General features: G+C 36.9%; 1 protein-coding gene across 1 annotated transcript in view; it reads right to left on the bottom strand.

Annotated features, from left to right (window-relative positions):
* Positions 1 to 23,819, bottom strand: part of LOC121386555 (polycystic kidney disease protein 1-like 2) — a 119,418-nt gene that overhangs the window by 3,607 nt on the left and 91,992 nt on the right. Inside the window, exons 12-16 of the mRNA XM_041517495.1 lie at positions 23,068 to 23,348; positions 18,322 to 18,867; positions 12,048 to 12,304; positions 9,961 to 10,247; positions 4,582 to 4,720 (exon numbers count right to left, since the gene is read on the bottom strand). Of these exons, the coding sequence (XP_041373429.1) occupies positions 4,582 to 4,720; positions 9,961 to 10,247; positions 12,048 to 12,304; positions 18,322 to 18,867; positions 23,068 to 23,348 (1,510 nt within the window). The remainder of the gene's footprint in view (positions 1 to 4,581; positions 4,721 to 9,960; positions 10,248 to 12,047; positions 12,305 to 18,321; positions 18,868 to 23,067; positions 23,349 to 23,819) is intronic.

The raw sequence follows: 23,819 nt of genomic DNA, 5'->3' as shown, positions 1-23,819 counted from the left end.
CTGCTGTATTGACATCAAGTGTTGTCAGCGATCACAGGGCAAAAGAGGTAAACTGACTACTCTTGACAAATTGAAATTTTACTTTTAAAAATATTAATCAAAGTGTTCGTTCACTGTCCAGTTGGAAAAAAAAACCCGTGCTAGTGTTCTGCAAGTATCGTATTAATGTTTTTGTTGTTGGCCGAACGCAGTTTGGGACGTCGATAGTACGTAATGACGTCATCAAATCAATATTAAACAATTATGCAATATGTAGAGATGGTCTTTGTGATAGTGTTACAGCAAAAAACCTTGTGTACCATTTTAGGTCATAGTTAATTTTGCCACAGGCCTACCACACTACAAATGCTGTTGTGTATAAACAGTTTTTCTTGGAAATTCAAGACAGATACTGTGATTACATTCCTGTGTATACGGATGGATCATGGGACGACTTCTGTGGCTTGTGCCACAGTTTTTCCATCAAACATTACCTGACTCAGCATCAGTTTTTAGTGCTGAAGTTTGGGCTGTCATTAAAGCCTTGGAATAAATGAAAGATTTGATATAAATTTATTATTTTTACCGACTCATTTTCGTTTCTCCAAGATCTACGCAATATGAAGCTGGACCTTAATTGGGATGGTGATACGAAAGTGTGTCTGTTTATGCATTGCCAATACAGATATTGTATTTTGTTGGGTGGCTAACCATGTTGGCATCAGGGGTAATAAAAAGGCAGATTCAGATGCCAAGTCTGCTTTGGATTTGTCTGATGCCAGAGTTGGTGTGTCTTATACTGATTTTAAATATAGTGTCAGTCAATTTATCTTTTCGGTTGCGAAACAAGCTTCATGCCATCAAACCAGTCTTGGGAGAGTGGCAGTCCTCCCATAGGCAGTAGAGGAACGATGGGTTGTTTCTTCATTGTTAGCAGCATATCGATGGTGTACATCTACTCCCATCTCACTGCCAGTTCTCCCATAGGCAGTAGAGGAACGATGGGTTGTTTCTGCATTGTTAGCAGTATATCGATGGTGTACATCTACTCCCATCTCACTGCCAGTTCTGCCATAGGCAGTAGAGGAACGATGGGTTGTTTCTACATTGTTAGCAGCATATCGATGGTGTACATCTATTCCCATCTCACTGCCAGTTCTCCCATAGGCAGTACAGGAACGATGGGTTGTTTCTACATTGTTAGCAGCATATCGATGGTGTCAATCTACTCCCATCTCACTGCCAGTTCTCCCATAGGCAGTACAGGAACGATGGGTTGTTTCTACATTGTTAGCAGCATATCGATGGTGCACATCTACTCCCATCTCACTGCCAGTTCTCCCATAGGCAGTAGAGGAACGATGGGTTGTTTCTACATTGTTAGCAGCATATCGATGGTGTACATCTATTCCCATCTCACTGCCAGTTCTCCCATAGACAGTACAGGAACGATGGGTTGTTTCTACATTGTTAGCAGCATATCGATGGTGTTAATCTACTCCCATCTCACTGCCAGTTCTCCCATAGGCAGTACAGGAACGATGGGTTGTTTCTACATTGTTAGCAGCATATCAATGGTGTACATCTACTCCCATATCACTGCTAGTTCTCCCATAGGCAGTACAGGAACGATGGGTTGTTTCTACATTGTTAGCAGCATATCGATGGTGTACATCTACTCCCATCTCACTGCCAGCTCTCCTCTGATGTACATGTATTTCATTCTGCGTAGATGGGCCGCTGTCATGCACATAAACAATGTAGTGATTGTGTATCAACTGATGTATAGCTGGCAGAGCCCCTCCATCAATGACATAGCCTACACAAATGGGCCACTCATTGACTAGCCCATTCGGAAGATCAGACTTGCCGTCAGATAGGGATATGGGATAGGAACAGAGCCAAGGCTCGACCTTAGTGGTAGCCCGGGCTGTTTTGGCTACCGATTTCTCACTTGAGCTACCAGATATCTAAACACGGTAGTCCGGCAAGCTGCTAGATTTTTTAAATTTTAGTTTTTTGCACATCCAGTTACTACGCAATCCAAAAGATGCTTTTTTAAACATCTAAAACATGTTTTAATAACAATAAATGTTTTGCTTTTTCTTTCTCTTTTAAAAAAAAAAAATAAATAAATTAAAATTTTCGGGATACCATTTTCTACTGAGGGCTACCACTGAAAAATGTTATGGTCAAGGCCCGAGAGCCCACACTGAAACTGTCTCATTGGTGATGGAGCTGATGTCAGTGATTAGGAGGCACTTGTACAGTTGTTGAGGACCAATCTCGATCTTCTCACCAGCCACTGATACATAAACAGAGGAAGCTAGACTAGTAACCCTGGTTTCTTACACAATTTGTATTTTACCACTGACAGTCTCTCCATAGTTCCAATGATTGCAGCACCAACAGCCTCGGCAAATTGACGGGCCCTTCTGCCATTACTCTTGATGACAGGTATTAGTGTTCATTGAAAATGACATTTTTGATGACTATGGCAGTGGCCCATCTACGAAGGATGAGACTTTAAGAGATGAGATGGTAGTAGATGTGCATTTCACTGTTGATATGCTACTTATATTGAAGAATAAACCATGTTTAGCCAATACAAGAAACAAATAGAAATTCTGTTGGGAGTTGATGTGTGAAGAAGGCAGGAGAAATTCAGGTAAAGTACTCATCTGGGGATGCTGATTATGACATCGCAATGTGTGCCTGCACCGTCGCTCTAATGATGCCAGTGGTAGTTGTAGCAGATGACACTGATATTGTTATGCCTCTACAACACCACTTCCAACCCAGTGGGTTAACTACAGTTCATGAGAACAGTTACTTGCAAACAAACACAAAAATCATTGAAATGTGCATCCTTCGGAAGAAACTTGAACCTTTACTCAGTCTCTTCTGTTTATCCATGTGTTATCAGGGTGTCACACCACATCACAACCCTATTCAATTGGAAACGTATCTGCAATGGGGGGAAATACTGTTATCTCCAACAAGCAGCAATTTTTTTTATTCTGCCAGATAGAAATCACAAGGAGATTCAGCAGGCTGGCAATCAAACTATTGCAGCTATCTATGCTTGTAAGTGGTGTTTAGATTTGAACTTGCGTCGAAGTCCACTGAGAAGGTGGCTCGAGCTCCCCCCTATCTGCCCCACCTAAGCGTCATCCACTGATATCAGATACTGTTATATTCTACAGCCAGAAGGTCTACCTCCAAGTGCAACATGAAAGGCAACATAATGGGGCTTGGTTCTCCATAATACACAACATGGGTCTATGTTGAAGCCACACAGAATGGACAGAGTAGCTGTATCAGCATCTCTATTCAAGATCATTAGATGCAAGCAGCAAGTGCACTGGACAATGTGACAAAAACACAAGTTCATGTTGGAAAGGTGGGCTTCAATGTAATCTGTCATGTGATCAGTACAAACTAATAACCTGCACGAATTATCAAGCACATGATTCAATGACACAATAGTCTACTCCATGTGCAAATCTTAGAAAATCACCTTCTGAAAGAGTGCAGTGTGAATTTTACCATATTCTGTTATATAATATCCATTGATAAGAGTGTATACATGTAATAAACTGTATGGTAGCCATCTTGAATATTGGTATAAACATTTAATTTAGCCATGGGTTTGCAGATGGAGTCGTTACAGTCATTTGACTACATTTTAGTAGTCTTGGTTATATACATATAATAATATTGTACATTTTGTCAAATATTGGCGGCTATTTTGAATTTTTAGACAACTCTGAATATGAAATATAATTTCCATTGTATGCATCTGTTCCAGCTACCCCTGCGCGTGCTGTAACCTCACCGTGGTGCAGGGGTGTAACATTCTCTTTGAGAATGGCCAATACAGCACAAATTGAAATTTTGAGTAAAAGTCAGTATCTCTGTAATATTTGTATTTTTGCACAGTTCTTTACACTGTTTTTATTTAAATCTTGAATTTTTATATTGATGTTGATCATCACCTTACTTGTTTTCATTACCATAGTTTGACACCCAATAGCCGATGTATGCTGGGGTGTCATTAAACATTCATTCATTCATTCTTTTCCAGCTAATGTGACTGGATGTCATACATGTCTTTATCTTGATTGGTTCCATATTTATGATGTTTTTTCTTCATTTGTTTTGTTAATTTTGATGGGGGCCATTCTGGATTTGACCTAATTTGAGGTATTTCTCCACGTCAGATTTTGGTAAACTTTGGTATTATTGATGTAGAGGTACAAAAGAAACCTTTTCTGAAATTTTTGTTGAAACTCGACCGTTTAATGACTGAACTATAAGACCACAGCTAAAAGGTGATGGGAAATGACAGGTGTGTGGCATGGATAGCTACAAGAGACAAGCACCTGTCACAGTTGGAGAGACAAGGACTGGGATGTGAAGGTGGATAGCAAAAGCAGTTGAAAGAAAGGAGGAGTTGCCAGATCGGGAAGAAATGACATGGAATTCAAAGGAATAAAAAGAAAATGGGCAGTTGGATGAAAACAGAAAGGATAAAAAAAACAAGACATTTGAGTCTATACTCAAAATTTTCTTAAGCAGGTTTCCTGAGTTCCAGATTACCTTTGTGTATTCTTATTTGTCGCAATCTTGTCCTTCCCACAAGAAATGATACTTTATGTGAAACTGGAGTGGAGAACCCGGAAACATTTTCCAAAAACGTTTCATTCAAATATTCCCACATAGTGTGTGAGTCGGTTACCTGTAAAAAAAAAGAAGAAGGATAAACATGTATATAAAACTCAATTTGTTACTGTAAAACCAGCATGAAAGTCCGCAAATGGTCAAATACAAAATGGATATCACCTAGTTACAAGCATGTATCTAAAACAGCAAACCCGGTAGTTAACTGAGTCGCTTAACATCAAAACTAATTCAGCAGAATTAAATATCTCGCCTATTCGATGTTACTGACCATAAACTTATTCAATATTACTGACCATCAACTAATTCGATGTTAGTGACCATCAACTTATTCGATGTTACTGACCATCAACTAATTCGATGTTAGTGAACATCAACTTATTCGATGTTACTGACCATCAACTTATTCGATGTTACTGACCCTAAACTTATTCGATATTACTGACCCTAAACTTATTCCATATTACTGACCATAAACTGATTCATTGTTACTGAACATAAACTTATTCGATGTTAGTGATCATAACACTGACCATTAACTTATTCAATATTACTAACCATAAACTTATTCAATATTACTGACCATCAAATTATTTGATATTACTGACCATAAACTTATTCAATATTACTGACCCTAAACTTATTCGATATTACTGACCATAAACTTATTCATCGTTACTGAGAATAAACTTATTCAATATTACTGAAGCTAAACTTATTCGATATTACTGACCTAACACTCATTCGATACTACTGACCCTAAACTTATTCGATATTACTGACCTAACACTCATTCGATATTACTGACCCTAAACTTATTCGATATTACTGACCATAAACTTATTCAATATTACTGACCATCAACTTATTCAATATTACTGACCATAAACTTATTCGATATTACTGACCATCAACTTATTCAATATTACTGACCATCAACTTATTTAATATTACTGACCATCAACTTATTCAATATTACTGACCATAACCTACTTCGATGTTAATGACCAAAAACTTATTCGATGTTACTGACCATAAATGTATTCAGTATTACTGACCATAAACTTATACATACATACATACATATAGTTTAAATAATTTGAAAGATGACAGATTTAAATTGGATAATAATCCCATTCTTCCATTTAAACTTAAATCTTAACTAAAAAGTCAAAGAGGATGCAAGGATATGTACAACTCATTAAATTCTAAATACATAAACTATATATGTACGTTTTACTGCATTTGTTAACGAAGCATAGCTAATACATTTGGTGGATATACATGTATTGTACTTTTTTATGAACTGGTCATATGTTAAAATATCACCTTTTTCGTCAATAACGTCGTTTATAAACAATAATTCCTTTTTTAAAATTACATTCTCTGGTTACCATATTATAACATCATGTACAAATATGAAATACAAGCTCAAATGCACTTTTAAAACACGGTGATCGTCAAAAGTATACGCTTGATTCGTCGCCTATGCCGCCATAGTTCGGCAAAGTACAAACGACAGCCTGTTGTCAGTTTCAGTTAACACGTGCGTTTGCCGATTTCAAACTGTAGGGTTCGTCTAAAAAAATTAAAAGAGAAATCTTGCGCTGTGCGAAGAACGTTCGGTTGAGGATACGGTACTAGAGACTTTCGTTAAAACCGGTTTGATCTTGACAACGTATTATCGACAATCGTACCTTCCTATTTCAGAATTATTATTTTATAAAGTGTTAGTAGAATTTTCAAAGTTTAGTTTGTATACTAGTAACACATTAATCATGTATATATTTTTAATAAAATATACTAAAGTAGACAATGAACGTTTTCACTTCTTAAATTAAGTGTTAAAATCAACAAATTCAAATAAATATTCTTTCGTTTGGAAAGGGTAAAGTTAGGGGGGTGTATAACGACATCAAAGTTAGAGCATATTCATTTAATAATCACCCGACGCCATACATCCGTAAATAAAATGTGTTGAGTGCATCGTTAAATAAAACATATCCTATCCTTCCTTCCATCTGCTGTTGGATGTCTAACATTTGGTAATTTTGACATATAATCTTAGAGAGGAATCGGGTGCATGTGCAGGGGAAGGGTATTGGAGGTCGAAACCATTACTTGCCTAAGCTTAAAAAAAAAATTGAAATGTATTTTTTGTGGGAGTATGGCGCCATATAAACTTCGCTCAACACAGTCTATAACCCCAACCCCGCTGAAATCCCTGCACACGTGCCTTGGAAACCTGCTAGGTCTAAGTAATGAATAAAAATAACATATAGCCTTACATTTAATGCGTATGCCAACAGCTGGCTACTGTCAATATTTCAAGGCAAATCCCCCACCCACCGACCCCTGGAAAGGCGTTGTACCATACCTCTATGGATATAAATATATTTTGGAGATATGAGACGACTCCTCAATCAAGACAGTTAAATTTGTTCAAAAATTGCGAAATCTCGCGTGATCTCTTGTTGGGGAATTTCACACTTGTGATAAGCTGATGAAAACCGAGATCGGTAGGAGCCCGTCAAAAGTGTCCCACTATCAAAATACTGGCTTTGTTTTTGACCTGGATAAGCCAGCATAGTGAAACCAAGGCGGAGTGTGGCATCATATATGCACCAAACGTAATTGGATTTTCTGTTCTATATGCTTAAATAATAAAACTATTCCGGATACTGCCGCTTTAAAATAGCGTTTCATATTTAGAAATAACTTACGATCAATGAGTATTCTGTCATTTAGCCAAAGTTTAATACATAAAATATCACTCCAAAATTACAAGCTAAATACACCAATCAAGGTTTCATCTTTGTATCAAGTGAATGGGCAAGTTATTATATACTACCATTTCAGTGCAACATTAGTATGGTTTCAATAGACTAGTTCACGAAATCTTGGCCAACATTAGTATGGTTTCAATAGACTAGTTCACGAAATCTTGGCCAACATTAGTATGGTTTCAATAGACTAGTTCACGAAATCTTAGCCAACATTAGTATGGTTTCAATAGACTAGTTCACGAAATTTTAGCTAACATTAGTATGGTTTCAATAGACTAGTTCTTGAAATCTTGGCTAACATTACTATGGTTTCAATAGACTACTTCACGAAATCTTAGCTACTAACACTTTCTTATATATTATTATTATGTTGAGTCAAACAGGTGTCATTTTTAACAACCATTCAGAAACCTTACCACATCTATTTTTCAAATGCTTTAAGGTTCCAAACTTATGGGTTGCAATACAAAACTGGATATTCACTCAGACGGGTATTATAATTAATTTCAATTAAAATAATGTCATCGTTGGTTTGATCACTTTGTGTTACATGGAAAAGTGGGTGGTGTGCCATTACCTCTTAATGTCATCGTGTCCCTTTTATCACTTTGTGTTACATGGAAAAGTGGGTGGTGTGCCATTAATTATTTTATATCTTATTGTAACCGTAGGCGTCCTTTTTAAAAACAATCTAATTTACAGGAGGTGTCCCTTTTAAATGTTGGTCAGACACGCCCGTGGTCAACTCGTGAAAATAAAGGGACTGACACCAAAGTTTTCACATTTCACCAATCATTTTTATGTCAATAATGTGTGAAAACCATATTATATTCGAAAAAACTCGTTGACCCCATGAAATAGCCTCTATATTTTTATTCCTAATATATGATATTGACGATACCGAAATACACGAGGGTAATAACCTCTTTATCATATAATCTCAAACTTAATACATTTTTTTGTAAACTGTACACTTAACTTTAATTCAAGTCCGCCATTACTAGATATTCAAATGAGGTAAGAATAAGTGGTGTGGTGTATTTTTGAATGGAAATTACGTCAAACTCGAATGACGTAATTTTGGATGTCCTTACATCAAAACAAACTAGGGATTAACGTTGTTTGTTTTCTGAACGCTGGACAGCTTTCAGGGTCAAATTGCCATTGAAATGTTCTTATTCGATGACTATGAATGCATACGTCAATTATGGAGTGTCAACCAAGTACGTTTGCTTAAATGTCAATAAATCTAGTGCCGTGACCTAGATTAATTTACATCCAATTTGCAAAGTTATCAAATTCTTAAAGTATGTGATCTGAAAAATATCGCATACTTTGATTGAACTGAAAATGTAAGATATTATATGATAAATATGTGTATGTACATGTTTGTGTGTGTGTATATATACGTGTTGTATATTTATTATATGTACTGCAGTGATTGTAGTTAGAAAATGCGATCCCTGAAATACTGTTTATGTTACATTGTTGATCTGGGGGTTTGGGGGGGGGCGACAACAAGTTTAAAATTTTATTAATCGTAAAAAAAATGTTGTAAATCTAGGCCAAGTGGTTGAGTTACTTTTTCCAAAAATTGTTAGTTCGGTATTGTTTCTCAAATATACGGATGTAGTTTAAAGTTTTTACGTTTACAGCTATTGGTAAACGTATAAGACTGGCGAAATTCAATTGTGGCCTATATCTACCACCAGCAATACTAGCGGACATGATAAATGTGCCCCTAGCAGCAGGATTTCCAATCAGAATTGTTCCACTTGTGAAAGAGTCCCGAGCCAGTGTTGGTAGCAATAATGATAAAGACGTTTCCTTTGTCTTTATTTTGGGTGACTGTACTCTTGAGTTTCTATTATGAGGAGGTCAGTAATGTACAGGTAAGTTAGGAGGGTACACAAAACGAGTCATGGGGTACTGTGTAGATCAAAAATAAAATACTCTTATTTTTTTCATAAAATCAAACAGCTCTGGTCGTAGATCAAAGAAATTATATTTAAAAAAACATCAAACACTTGTGAACACTTGTGCTCTCTGCACTAAACAGACATAGTGAATGGTTAAATAAACTGCAGTCAAATCCCGTGCAGCCAACTGTAAAGTCGATTCCTTGTTTGTGCTTTACTTTTAACAACAGCCACTAAACGAGCACATTTGCCTTTTTTTAACATTTCATTCAGAATTATGGACATTCCGGATGCTGAATATGGACGAATAACTTCTACTGGGTAGTCGTTTCGTTTTGTGATAAAACCGTTAGAGGTTTCCGGAGTAATGGAGTCCGGACTAACGAGGTTTCACTGTACTTTGATTGAACTGAAAATGTAAGATATTATATGATAAATATGTGCATGTACATGTTTGTGTGTGTTTATATATACGTGTTGTATATTTATTATATGTACAGCAGTGATTTAGTGCTCCCATCCCTGACACTGCTATGTTTGTGATCTGGGGGGGGGGGGGGAAGAAAAAAGAATTAATATGAAAGGGATCTTACTTTATAAAAATATTTAGTTCGGTTATGTTCAAATGTACGGATGTAGATATTCTCAATGCTATTGGTAACACTGTAAGACTCTTTCACATCACTGTGGCCCAAAACCACCAGCAACACTATGGCAACAAATGTGAAATACAGCAGGATTTCCATCAGAATCTCCCAAGTGCGCTGGTCCATGATGATTCGAGTACGGACGTTTCTAAGGAGGTGTTGTGACACAGGTATAATGTACTGTGGAGATAATTTCGTATAATCATCTCGCACGTAGAACTCGTCCTCCTCATCTGCAAAGTAGTGAAATGAGAACATCAACACAACTGTAAAGTAAAGTTTGCTTTATTCAACGACGCCACTAGAGCACAATTAATTTTTATCTTATCATTGGCTATTGGACGTCAAACATATGGTCATTCTGATACTTTTTTTTTTTTTAGAGGAAACCCGCTGTCGCCACATAGGCTACGCTTTTACGATAGGCAGCAAGGGATCTTTTATTTGCACTTCCCACAGGCAGGATAGCACAAACCATGGCCTTTATTGAACCAGTTATGGATCACTAGTCTGTGCAAGTGGTTTACACCTACCCATTAAGCCTTGCGGAGCACTCACTCAGGGTTTGGAGTCGGAATCTGGATTAAAAATCCCATGCCTCGACTAGGATCCGAACCCAGTACCTACCAGTCTGGAGACAGATCGCTTAAGCACTGCGCTACCGAGGCCGGTGAACCCAACTGTGTCTTCATACTAGCTCCTATTTACTGATACATGACTTTGGGAGATGTACTGGGTAATTGATGTGTTTTAGCTCCTATTTACTGATACATGACTTTGGGAGATGTACTGGGTAATTGATGTGTTTTAGCTCCTATTTACTGATACATGACTTTGGGAGATGTACTGGGTAATTGATGTGTTTTAGAGGTGATGCTTTAATTTTCCAAGATAAACTTTTTAAATATTAACATCGGAAATTTTAAATATAAATCAGTTTCAGATTTTGTCCAAATGTTATATAAAGGTAAAAAAAAAATTGTCAGAAAAAGATGACTGACCATAAAGCTATGGGTTTGAACATCAGGTACAATGAAAGACGACTGACCATAAAGCTATGGGTTTGAACATCAGGTACAATGAAAGACGACTGACCATAAAGCTATGGGTTTGAACATCAGGTACAATGAAGAAATGTCTTTTGTTTAACACCACCACTAAAGTACATTGATTTATTAATACTATTAGATGTCCAAAATATGGTCATTTTGACAATCATTGACAGGAAACCCGCTACATTTTTCCATTAGTTGCAAGGGATCCTTTTTATGCACCATCCCATAAACAGGACAGCACATACCACGACCTTTGATATACCAGTTGTGGTGCGCTGGTTATGAGTGCACATGAGGCGAGCACTTGACCACTGGGCTACATATTACCCTTCAGGTACAATGAGTGCTGAAGGGGGCGGGTTTGCTGATACAAATGGTCCTGATGTTATCAGTGTCATAAAATAAGGCTTGTTGATTTATTACTTGAACAGGAAGTGTTTTATCAATATTTAAAAACATTGATATTTACGTTTGGGATTGAACTACAGCGAATGGCTATGTTAAGGTATCTCTATATATCACACAAACAAAACAAATTCTTTTGTCTTAAATTTCATGCTTTAAGATGAATAAAATGATAGCCCTCAACTGTATTCAATATATTTTTGATACCTTGGGAGGGGCAATGATGTCACTAGGAAATGAGTTCACTTTTGTTTATGAATTAGTAAACGTCTATGTATAATGTTTTAATTTACAAAGTACAGAAAACACATCATCAAAGGGGCTTGTTCGCAGCAGACTTAACAATTTTACAGAAAACACATCATCAAAGGGGCTTGTTCGCAGCAGACTTAACAATTTTACAGAAAACACATCATCAAAGGGGCTTGTTCGCAGCAGACTTAACGATTTTACAGAAAACACATCATCAAAGGGGCTTGTTCGCAGCAGACTTAACGATTTTACAGAAAACACATCATCAAAGGGGCTTGTTCGCAGCAGACTTTATGATTTATGGGTGGACCCTCTGTATACCTGCTGTTTGCTGTTGCTTTCCACTGTCATACTGCATGTTTTGTCTGAATATCATAGTGAGCAGGAATGCTACAGCTAAAACCTTGACTGGTTCTGTAACAAGTGCACTCTGGAAGAACGACGTGAAGAAAGAAATGACCCATGCCAAACTTTTGTTATAGCCGTACTTGAGTCCATACAGCATCACAAAGTATGAGCAGACAAGGGAGGTTGTGATTGCTATGAAATAGGCAACATAAATAAAGTACCATGGCAATCTGAAAGAAACACAAAACAAAGTGAAAAGGTTAACAAATCAAATCAGGCAATGAATTTAGGGATACAGTAGAAATGAGTAAAGTTGTATAATGTAGATGTTTTGGGGATACAGTAGAAATGAGTAAAGTTGTATAATGTACATGTTTGGGGATACAGTTGAAATGAGTAAAGTTGTATAATGTAGATGTTTGGGGATACAGTAGAAATGAGTAAAGTTGTATAATGTAGATGTTTTGGGGATACAGTAGAAATGAGTAAAGTTGTATAATGTAGCTGTTTTGGGATACAGTAGAAATGAGTAAAGTTGTATAATGTAGATGTTTTGGGGATACAGTAGAAATGAGTAAAGTTGTATAATGTAGATGTTTTGGGGATACAGTAGAAATGAGTAAAGTTGTATAATGTAGATGTTTTGGGATACAGTAGAAATTAGTAAAGATGTATAATGTAGCTGTTTTGGGATACAGTAGAAATGAGTAAAGTTGTATAGTGTAGCTGTTTGGGGATACAGTAGAAATGAGTAAAGTTGTATAATGTAGCTGTTTTGGGGATACAGTAGAAATGAGTAAAGTTGTATAGTGTAGCTGTTTTGGGGATACAGTAGAAATGAGTAAAGTTGTATAATGTAGCTGTTTTGGGATACAGTAGAAATGAGTAAAGTTGTATAATGTAGATGTTTTGGGATACAGTAGAAATGAGTAAAGTTGTATAATGTAGATGTTTTGGGATACAGTAGAAATGAATAAAGATGTATAATGTGGATGTTTTGGGATACAGTAGAAATGAGTAAAGTTGTATTATGTGGATGTTTTGGGATACAGTAGAAATGAATAAAGATGTATAATGTGGATGTTTTGGGATACAGTAGAAATGAATAAAGATGTATAATGTAGATGTTTTGGGATACAGTAGAAATTAGTAAAGTTGTATAGTGTAGCTGTTTTGGGGATACAGTAGAAATGAGTAAAGTTGTATAGTGTAGATGTTTGGGGATACAGTAGAAATGAGTAAAGTTGTATAATGTAGCTGTTTTGGGGATACAGTAGAAATGAGTAAAGTTGTATAATGTAGATGTTTGGGAATACAGTAGAAATGAGTAAAGTTGTATAATGTAGCTGTTTGGGGATACAGTAGAAATGAGTAAAGTTGTATAATGTAGCTGTTTTGGGGATACAGTAGAAATGAGTAAAGTTGTATAATGTAGCTGTTTGGGGATACAGTAGAAATGAGTAAAGTTGTATAATGTAGCTGTTTTGGGATACAGTAGAAATGAGTAAAGTTGTATAATGTAGATGTTTGGGGATACAGTAGAAATGAGTAAAGTTGTACAATGTAGTATACAGTTGTATTAAAGTTGTACAATGTAGCTGTTTTGGCGATACAGTAGAAATGAGTAAAGTTGTATAATGTAGCTGTTTTGGGGATACAATAGAAATGAGTAAAGATGTATAATGTAGCTGTTTTGGGATACAGTAGAAATGAGTAGAGTTGTATAATGTAGCTGTTTTGGGGATACAGTAGAAATGAGCAAAATTGTATAATGTAGCTGTTTTGGAGATACAGTAGAAATGAGTAAAATTGTATAATGTAGCTGTTTTGGGATACAGTAGAAATGAGTAAAGTTGTATAATGTAGCTGTTTTGGGGATACAGTAGAAATGAGTAAAGTTGTATAATGTAGCTGTTTTGGGGATACAGTAGAAATGAGTAAAGTTGTATAATGCAGCTGTTTTGGGATACAGTAGAAATGAGTAAAGATGTATAATGTAGCTGTTTTGGGGATACAGTAGAAATGAGTAAAGTTGTATAATGTAGCTGTTTTGGGATACAGTAGAAATGAGTAAAGTTGTATAATGTAGCTGTTTTTGGGACACAGTAGAAATGAGTAAAGTTGTATAATGTAGCTGTTTTGGGGATACAGTAGAAATGAGTAAAGTTGTATAATGTAGCTGTTTTGGGGATACAGTAGAAATGAGCAAAATTGTATAATGTAGCTGTTTTGGGGATACAGTAGAAATGAGTAAAATTGTATAATGTAGCTGTTTTGGGATACAGTAGAAATGAGTAAAGTTGTATAATGTAGCTGTTTGGGGATACAGTAGAAATGAGTAAAGTTGTATAATATAGATGTTTTGGGATTTGCTCTTTGTCTGACTGTGTTGTCTGTCCTGGAAAGTTGGTTAATGATTACTTGTAGTTGTTAGTGCTTAGTGATATAGTCAATATAGTTATTATGATATATTTGTTGTATTAATACTGGAGCATATCCTTAAGTTCTCAACAGGTGACACTTGTTTACAAAGTTATGATATATTTGTTGTATTAATACTGGAGCATATCCTTAAGTTCTCAACAGGTGACACTTGTTTACAAAGTTATGATGATATTGTTTACAAAGTTGTATTAATACTGGAGCATACCCTTAAGTTCTCAACAGGTGACACTTGTTTACAAAGTTATGATATATTTGTTGTATTAATACTGGAGCATATCCTTAAGTTCTCAACAGGTGACACTTGTTTACAAAGTTATGATATATTTGTTGTATTAATACTGGAGCATATCCTTGAGTTCTCAACAGGTGACACTTGTTTACAAAGTTATGATATGTTTGTTGTATTAATACTGGAGCATACCCTTGAGTTCTCAACAGGTGACACTTGTTTACAAAGTTATGATATATTTGTTGTATTAATACTGGAGCATATCCTTAAGTTCTCAACAGGTGACACTTGTTTACAAAGTTATGATATATTTGTTGTATTAATACTGGAGCATATCCTTAAGTTCTCAACAGGTGACACTTGTTTACAAAGTTATGATATATTTGTTGTATTAATACTGGAGCATATCCTTAAGTTCTCAACAGGTGACACTTGTTTACAAAGTTATGATATATTTGTTGTATTAATACTGGAGCATACCCTTAAGTTCTCAACAGGTGACACTTGTTTACAAAGTTATGATGATATATTTATTGTATTAATACTGGAGCATACCCTTGAGTTCTCAACAGGTGACACTTGTTTACAAAGTTATGATGATATATTTGTTGTATTAATACTGGAGCATACCCTTGAGTTCTCAACAGGTGACACTTGTTTACAAAGTTATGATGATATATTTGTTGTATTAATACTGGAGCATACCCTTGAGTTCTCAACAGGTGACACTTGTTTACAAAGTTATGATGGTATATTTGTTGTATTAATACTGGAGCATACCCTTGAGTTCTCAACAGGTGACACTTGTTTACAAAGTTATGATGGTATATTTGTTGTATTAATACTGGAGCATACCCTTGAGTTCTCAACAGGTGACACTTGTTTACAAAGTTATGATGATATATTTATTGTATTAAAGGGACACACCCTAGTTACGGCTAGTTGTTAACCATTATGGCGTTGTTTTTCGCTATTAAACCCATTTTTTCACAAATAAAATTGCACTTTACTTACCGTTTATTATTTAGAATATACATTTCCATTCACCTGAAGAGTTTTTTGGTAATCCTGGTAATCCTGGTTTTTGTAATACCACAAAATGCATTTTTTGTATTTCATAAAGTGGCACGGGCCTCTGAGAAAAAACCGTTGAGCAGACTAATCTATTTTTAGAGGGGATATTTCCATTTCAATGTCACAGACGTTGGTATACCATGTGACCGTTATCATTTTGGTTCGGTTTGTTTTCTCGTGCACGGTTCGCGCAATCAACATCCGATTTGTTGTTGTTCATTTGTGAGATTTTTCTTCACAGTTCGTGAACATTTTCAGTAACAATAAAGTTCAGACAAGTAAGTGTCTCAATACAAAACGTTACCAACCCTTAAAACCAATAATTTTGCTAAGTCTTACGATATCTGGAGAGGGGATACAACCAGGACAGAACAGTTGGAACATGTCCAGGAGAGGTGAAAGAAACGCACCCCAAGTCTGTGAAATTTGTCGTGACATAGGCATTGTTGTGCTTCGAGCGACATCTACCGGTGACATCAGAATACTAACTTTCAAAATTATTTCAAGCAATTGGGACATGGGGATTCCCATGGTATTTATCGATATAAAACCTGCTTTTTCACTCCATTTGATAAACACGTGATCCAAGTGTGATACAGATTTGTAGATTAACCAAATTATAATTTATTTTCGCTGGATGGAACTAGGGTGTGCGGCTTTAATACTGGAGCATACCCTTGAGTTATAATGAGAAGAAACCCACTACTGCGAAGCCATGGGCCACTCTTTTCGATTAGTAGCAAGGGATATTTTATATGCACCGTCCCAGACAGGATTATACATACCACAGTCTTTGTTACACCAGTTGTGGGGCACTGGCTTGAACGAGAAATAGCTAAATAGCGACAGCGATTGATCCTAGACCGATCTCGCACCTGTCTACATCCTGCGCCATGCAATATGGCCGCTCATTTCATACAGGCATTGATGTACCATGCAATATGGCCGCTCATTTCATACAGGCATGATGATGTATTTATTGCAATATGGCCGCTCATTTCATACAGGCATTGATGTACCATGTATTAATACTCAACAGCAATATGGCCGCTCATTTCATACAGGCACACTTGTGTACAAATGCAATGATGGTATTAATATTTCATACACCACTTGATTCTCAGATGCAATATGGCCGCTCATTTGATATATTTGTTGTATTAATACTGGACCATACCCTTGGCCGCTCATTTCATTGTTTACATATGATATAGATTGTATTAATATGGAGCATACCCTCATTTCAACAGGTGATTGATGTACCATGCAATATGGCCGCTCATTTCATACAGGCATTGATGTACCCTGAATATGGCCGCTCATTTCATACAGTTATGATGTATATGCAATATTAATACTCATTTACCCTACAGTTGATGTACCATGCAATATTATTTCATACAGGCATTGTATTACCATGCAATGACCCGCTCATTTCATACAGGCATTGATGTAAGATGCAATATTAAAACATTTTACAGGCATTGATGTACCATGCAATATGGCCGCTCATTTTATATGCAGGCATTGATGTACCATATGCAATATATTTTTGTTTGGTACTATATTTTTTTGTGGGTAAATAATGTTATATATATATACATTATCACTATATGCATAGATTGTAAGATGCAATATGGACAACTCATACAATACAAGCATTGATGTACCAAGCAATATGGGCCACTCTTTTCCATAGTAGCAAGGATGTTTTATATGCACCATCCCCGACATTTCATACACACCACAGTCTTTGATGTACCATGCAATATGGCCGCTCATTTCATACAGGCATTGATGTACCATGCAATATGGCCGCTCATTTCATACAGGCATTGATGTAAGATGCAATATGGCCGCTCATTTCATACAGGCATTGATGTACCATGCAATATGGCCGCTCATTTCATACAGGCATTGATGTAAGATGAGAATGTATGCTCAAGCTACCAGGACGTTAGCGCACGTGAGTGAACAAAGTCGAGAACGGTACTTCGTTCCATATATTAAAACAAAAATACCATCACCCAAATGTTTATCAATTGTGTATTGTTCATATACAAGATACACATACAAGTATCAATACAACAAGAAAAGTAATTTTCCAGTAATAATAATTGAGAAAATTATAAACGATAAATTTGTCTAACTGGGAACCTATATGTGCGTTACCACATACCATGCTTACTTTGATGTCAGTAATGTAATACATACTGATGGAAGGAAATAAGGAATCACAGAACTAGTAACAGCAAATAGTGAGTAACATCAGTACCTTCAATCAGAGTATCAGAAAAATGCAAGTGTTGATGAGTGGCTTGCTCATTACTGATATTCAATTCCCATACCTCATCTTTGTATTTTATGTAAACACTAATCTACTAGTAGGGAATTAAATTTGGTCCTCAGAAACCATGTTAACTCTATTTCTTTCCATCAGAACATATATGAAATATGAAGGATTGGAAAAAAATTATTTTTAGTTAAATTTTCAAATACCTAAACTTAGAACATATATTTTTCTTTTCTTTGTGAAGTTTGATTGTGTCGTCCACAGGTTCCCCTGATTCCAGTACAGTGTCAGGTTTCAGTTTGGTTAATTTAAACAACAAGATGATGATCAAATTGATAGGAAACACTATCAAGGCACTCTCGATTCCGATTACAAAGTCCACCAGTGAGAGGTGAAAATCTCCGTAATCAACCTGGTATTCGGGATCATCTCGTGGAATTCCGTGGAACATGATGTTAGTTAGCATTGTCGACAGAAGAATACAGAGAGCACACATGAGTCGCTGGGTACGCATAAAACGGCTTGCCGGAGGTTTGGAGAAGATGCTGATCCAGATGTGTCCATTGCGGAAGTCGCGACTGGTTGTGTGCATGAACTGGTAGAAACGCTTCTTTGCAAAAGTTGCATCTGCAATGGCTGGGATGTCTGCTTGAAGAGTTCCCAGTCCTTTATCAAGGCTGAGCCATTCATCATAGAGACAGTGCCATACCTCTTCAGTCTGGACATCCTTGACAACAATTTCTTTCAGGTACCTACATAACATAAAACAGCGATTTGTCTGAGAATATAATACATAAAACAAAAACAGTCCTACACACATAAAACAGTGATTTGTCTGAGAATATAATACATAAAACAAAAAGTCCTACACACATAAAACAGTGATTTGTCTGAGAATATAATACATAAAACAAAAACAGTCCTACACACATAAAACAGTGATTTGTCTGAGAATATAATACATAAACCCAAAAACAGTCCTACACAGTGATTTGTCTGATATAATACAGAAAACAAAAACAGTCCTACACACATAAGACAGTGATTTGTCTGAGAATATAATACATAAAACAAAAACAGTCCTACACACATAAGACAGTGATTTGTCTGAGAATATGATACATAAAACAAAAACAGTCCTACACACATAAGACAGTGATTTGTCTGAGAATACATACATAAAGCAAAAACGGAGCACTCACATAAGACAGGGTTTGGAGTCAGATGATACATAAAACAAACACAGTCCTACACACATAAGACAGTGATTTGTCTGAGAATACCGATACATAAAACAAAAACAGTCCTACATACATATAAGACAGTGATTTGTCTGAGAATATGATACATAAAACAAAAACAGTCCTACACACATAAGACAGTGATTTGTCTGAGAATATGATACATAAAACACAAACAGTCCTACACACATAAGACAGTGATTTGTCTGAGAATACAATACATAAAACAAAAACAGTCCTACACACATAAGACAGTGAATGTATGAATGTTTAACAACACCCCAGCACAAAAATACACATCGGCCATTGGGTGTCACAAATTGTAAGTATATGAAAATATTATTTATATATATTTATTTATCCTGTAACTTACCAGACCTGTCAACCTTTAGTCAAGAGAAAGCAGGAGGTGTGTGTTGAAAAAGCAGGAGATTTGTTAAATTCACACAATTTAACCCAAAATCGCAAGATTTAAAAAAAACATTATTACAATAAGTTATATGAATACTTTATAGTGTCATATATATACTCTTCAAAAGAAGAAACGCAAAACCACATTGTCGTAACATTTGGAGAATTGATTTAATTATTGAATGGTGAGTCCGATAATTACCAAATGTTGCAGGATTGTTCACAATTCACTCTAGTCCATTGTGAGTAAGTGATAGGACACACCACCAAGGTCAAGGTCATCTGGAGTCAATACCGGGTGTGGCCTCCGCGTGTGTTGACAACTGCCTGGCACCGCCTACCCATTGAAGCAACCAGAGTACGGATGACATCCCGGGGGATGGTGGCCCACTCGGCCTGCAAGGCTGCTGCCAGCTCGGGCAGGGTCTGGGGCTGTGGTTGTCGCTGTCGGAGGCGTCGGTCCAACTCGTACCCATAGATGCTCAATTGGGTTCAAATCCGGTGATATCGATGGCCAAGGAAGGACATTAATGTTGTTGTTCTGTAGGAAAGCCGTTGTGAGACGTGCTGTGTGAGGCCTGGCGTTGTCATGTTGGAACACTGCGTTGGCGTTGGCCATAACTGGAACGATGTGTGGCCGGAGGATCTGGTCAATGTAGCCCTGTGCATTCAGGTTGCCCTGCACGTGGACCAGGCACAGTGATCAGTTCTGCCAGTATGTGAGATGGCTGCCCACACCATGACACTACCCCCGCCGAATCTGTCCACTTCCTGCACGCAGTTTGCCGCATAACGTTCACCACGACGCCTATACACGCGACATCTTCCATCATGACGTCGGAGCAGAAATCGGGACTCGTCACTGAACCACACCTGTCTCCATCGCAGTTGAGGCCATTGTCGATGAATCTGGCACCACTGCAGTCGAAGTCGACGGTGTTGTGGTGTTAAGATGACACCTCGAACTGGAACCTGGCACGAATTCCTACCTCACGTAGGCGGTTCCGTACGGTCTGGTCGGATATCCTGCGCAAACCTGGTATTGCTGCGGCTGTGGAGGTGGCAGTAGTCAATCGTTCCCGAAGGTGGCGTACCCGGATGTAGAGGTCCTGCCCGGGGGTAGTGACCCGTGGTCGACCGGATCTAGGGAGGTCACGTGTTGATCCATGTTGCTGGTAACGGTCCCACAGTCTGGAGATGGTGCTTGGGGACACATGGAATGCCCTGGCAACGGCCGTTCTGGATTCGCCTGCGTCTAGTCGGCCGATGGCATTGTTTCTCTGCGGTTCACTGAGACGTGGCATGTCCTGGATTGTCAACTGTCGGCCAGATACAGAGGCCAGGCAAGCAAACACCCTGCACTTTTATACTGTCGGTGTTCATGTTGCACGTGCAGACAACGCACGTGCAGTGGTGACATGGTTTGCACGTGGCTGCGTTTTTGCGAATATTCACATTTTGGAACTTTATTGTACAGTAGCTGCGTTTTATCGAATGTAACCGTGGGAATGTGTTTGGGACATGCAATGACCTTATATTCACAAAGCATGAACCGGTAGGAAACATAAAATCGGAGTTATAACCCATTTGTACCCTTTTGCGTTTCTTTTTTTGAAGAGTATACTTCTTAACCTTAGATCTTGGCATTAAAAAAAAAAAAAAAATTAAAATATTTTATTTTTTTTTTTGTAAGTTTAAATATTATTATGATTTAATACATATTTAAAAAAAAAAAAATTTTTTATCCAAAAATGTTAAGAACATGAACAAGAAATAAAATTTTTTAATTAGTACATTTACGGTATTACACTTACAGCCTTACAGGTTGCGTTACATTATCATTTGTGGTTAGTGTACCCAAGTACCAAAGACAAATTTATATAAATCTTAAAAATTAATATTCAGTTTTTACTATAATGAGGAACGGTGGCGTGGTACTTATTTAAAATCATTATAATGATACAATAAACATTGTATTTTCATTAATCATAAGTAAAACCTCATTACGGACATCGTGTGAAATATACCGGAATTATACCCATTTCCGTGAGTAACTTTGTGTCAATGTCAAACACAACATTTTTTAATTGTACAAAAATAATTTCTTGAAGTGTACCCTTATAACCAACATTTTACTGCACAAACATACAAAATTAACTGACACAAGTATGTTTATACAGCTAATTGGTCTTTTCGTTGTCGTAAAACACATTGCTGTGACATGTGATTTTAACATGCATCGTGTGTATCGCTGTCAACTCGGAGTCTGGCAGTTCAGATTCGTCATAGTTGCATTATGTAATCCAGTGGGAAGACATTTTACAATTCAGAGGTGTTATTAGAACTAAATTGGATAGTTTTGTTTTTTTATATGGCAACACTGAATGTCAATACACAGCCTGTTGAATTAGCGGCAACACGCTTCGTAGCCATTACGATGACAACAAGCATTATAATAACACGTCATTTTATAAACTCCATGTGGCTTTTTTAACAATATGAATAGGCTATCCCACAATTCTCACTTCGGCAAAGGTTAAACAGTCGGGACAATTCGGCCTGTTACATTCTCAGAAACCAAAAGTAGTCGACATTTTCCGAATGAGAAAAAAAGGCAGAGTTACTTCCCTTCTGTTATTTTGACAAAAGAGGATCGATTTTTTTTTTATGCTTACAAAAATGTCATTTGACAGGAGAAACTGTCTCCCGCACAGGGTTAAGGAGATTTGATCAAATACCGAGAGACTCCCGCGGAATCCGGGAGGGTTGACAGGTCTGTAACTTACCCATAATATCCACGTCATAAACCCATGTGATAATTTACTGTATTAACCCGTTTAATAATGGTATGCAAATTTGCAAGGTCTCGAGGTAATGTGTTGCCGTGGATGGGTCATTTGCTTACTAGCCATCAAGACCCGTGTACCTGAGCGTAATGTTTTCAAATATTTAGTTAAAATGCGTGACGTCAAACTAATCTTTACTAATTGTGATGACGTCATATATATATATATATATATATATATATATTATCGATGGTGGTGACTTTAGTACTGTGATTTACTAAAAAAATAACTAAAATGTTACTTTACAAGCGTTATAGGATAAATAGAATTCGGTACTCGTGTTTTTTAATATGTAAAATATCAACCTCGTCTAGTTAATCGGTATATGTCTCGGCAGAGCCTCGACAAATACTGATTACATAGACTCTGTTGATATTTTCCATATTAAAAAATACTCGTGATGAATCCTCTATTTAAGCACTGTGTACGAGAGAACAAAAACAGTCCTACATACCAAGATGGCTGGTGTCCACTGTTGTCATGCCATATGACCACAGATCTAAGGTGGCCCAGACTTCTGGTGGTCTTGAGAAGAAACCAGTTCTCGGCACCAGATGTGAAGAGGTCCTTACTCCTGCTAAACAGGGCATGTCGTGAAGATAGTCCATTCTTCCCACACAGGTACATGAACACTCTGGAGGTGGTGCCAGCCTGCACCCACCAACCAGTCACCACGCAGATCATGTACACATAGCGGTCTTCAGGAACGTTGTCATCAAGCATTGTGATACCAGTCTGTGGAGGTAAGAATAAACATATATGGACAACAAATCACACATTCTGACTAAGTGTGGTTTACCACAACAAACATATGTACATGTTTAACAGTGTGAACAGCAATTTGAGGAAGGTTTCAAAGGAAATAAAGAAAATATGTGATACAAGTTGAAGTTTATTATACAAGTCTTATAACATACATGTATGTATGAATGAACAGACGACCGAATCAATCAACCAATCAATGAATGTTTAACACTCAAGCTGAAAAATACATATTGATTTATGTGTCAAATAAATATACAGAACTTCATATAGGTTGTTTTCAATTTCTATTTACTGCACAAGTTTATTAGCGCAAGAATAGATACCACGAGACCACGTAGCAGTCGTTTGGTATGTTCTTAAAACAAATGGGTTTTAATCTGTGATCAAGACTCCTTTCATGGATTTACTTAACGTTAATAATCATACTCTGCAGGCAATCTT

This window comes from Gigantopelta aegis, chromosome 12, assembly GCF_016097555.1.
Source record: "Gigantopelta aegis isolate Gae_Host chromosome 12, Gae_host_genome, whole genome shotgun sequence".
Classification (NCBI taxonomy): domain Eukaryota; kingdom Metazoa; phylum Mollusca; class Gastropoda; order Neomphalida; family Peltospiridae; genus Gigantopelta; species Gigantopelta aegis.
This window is presented reverse-complemented; position numbering and strand designations above follow the sequence as displayed.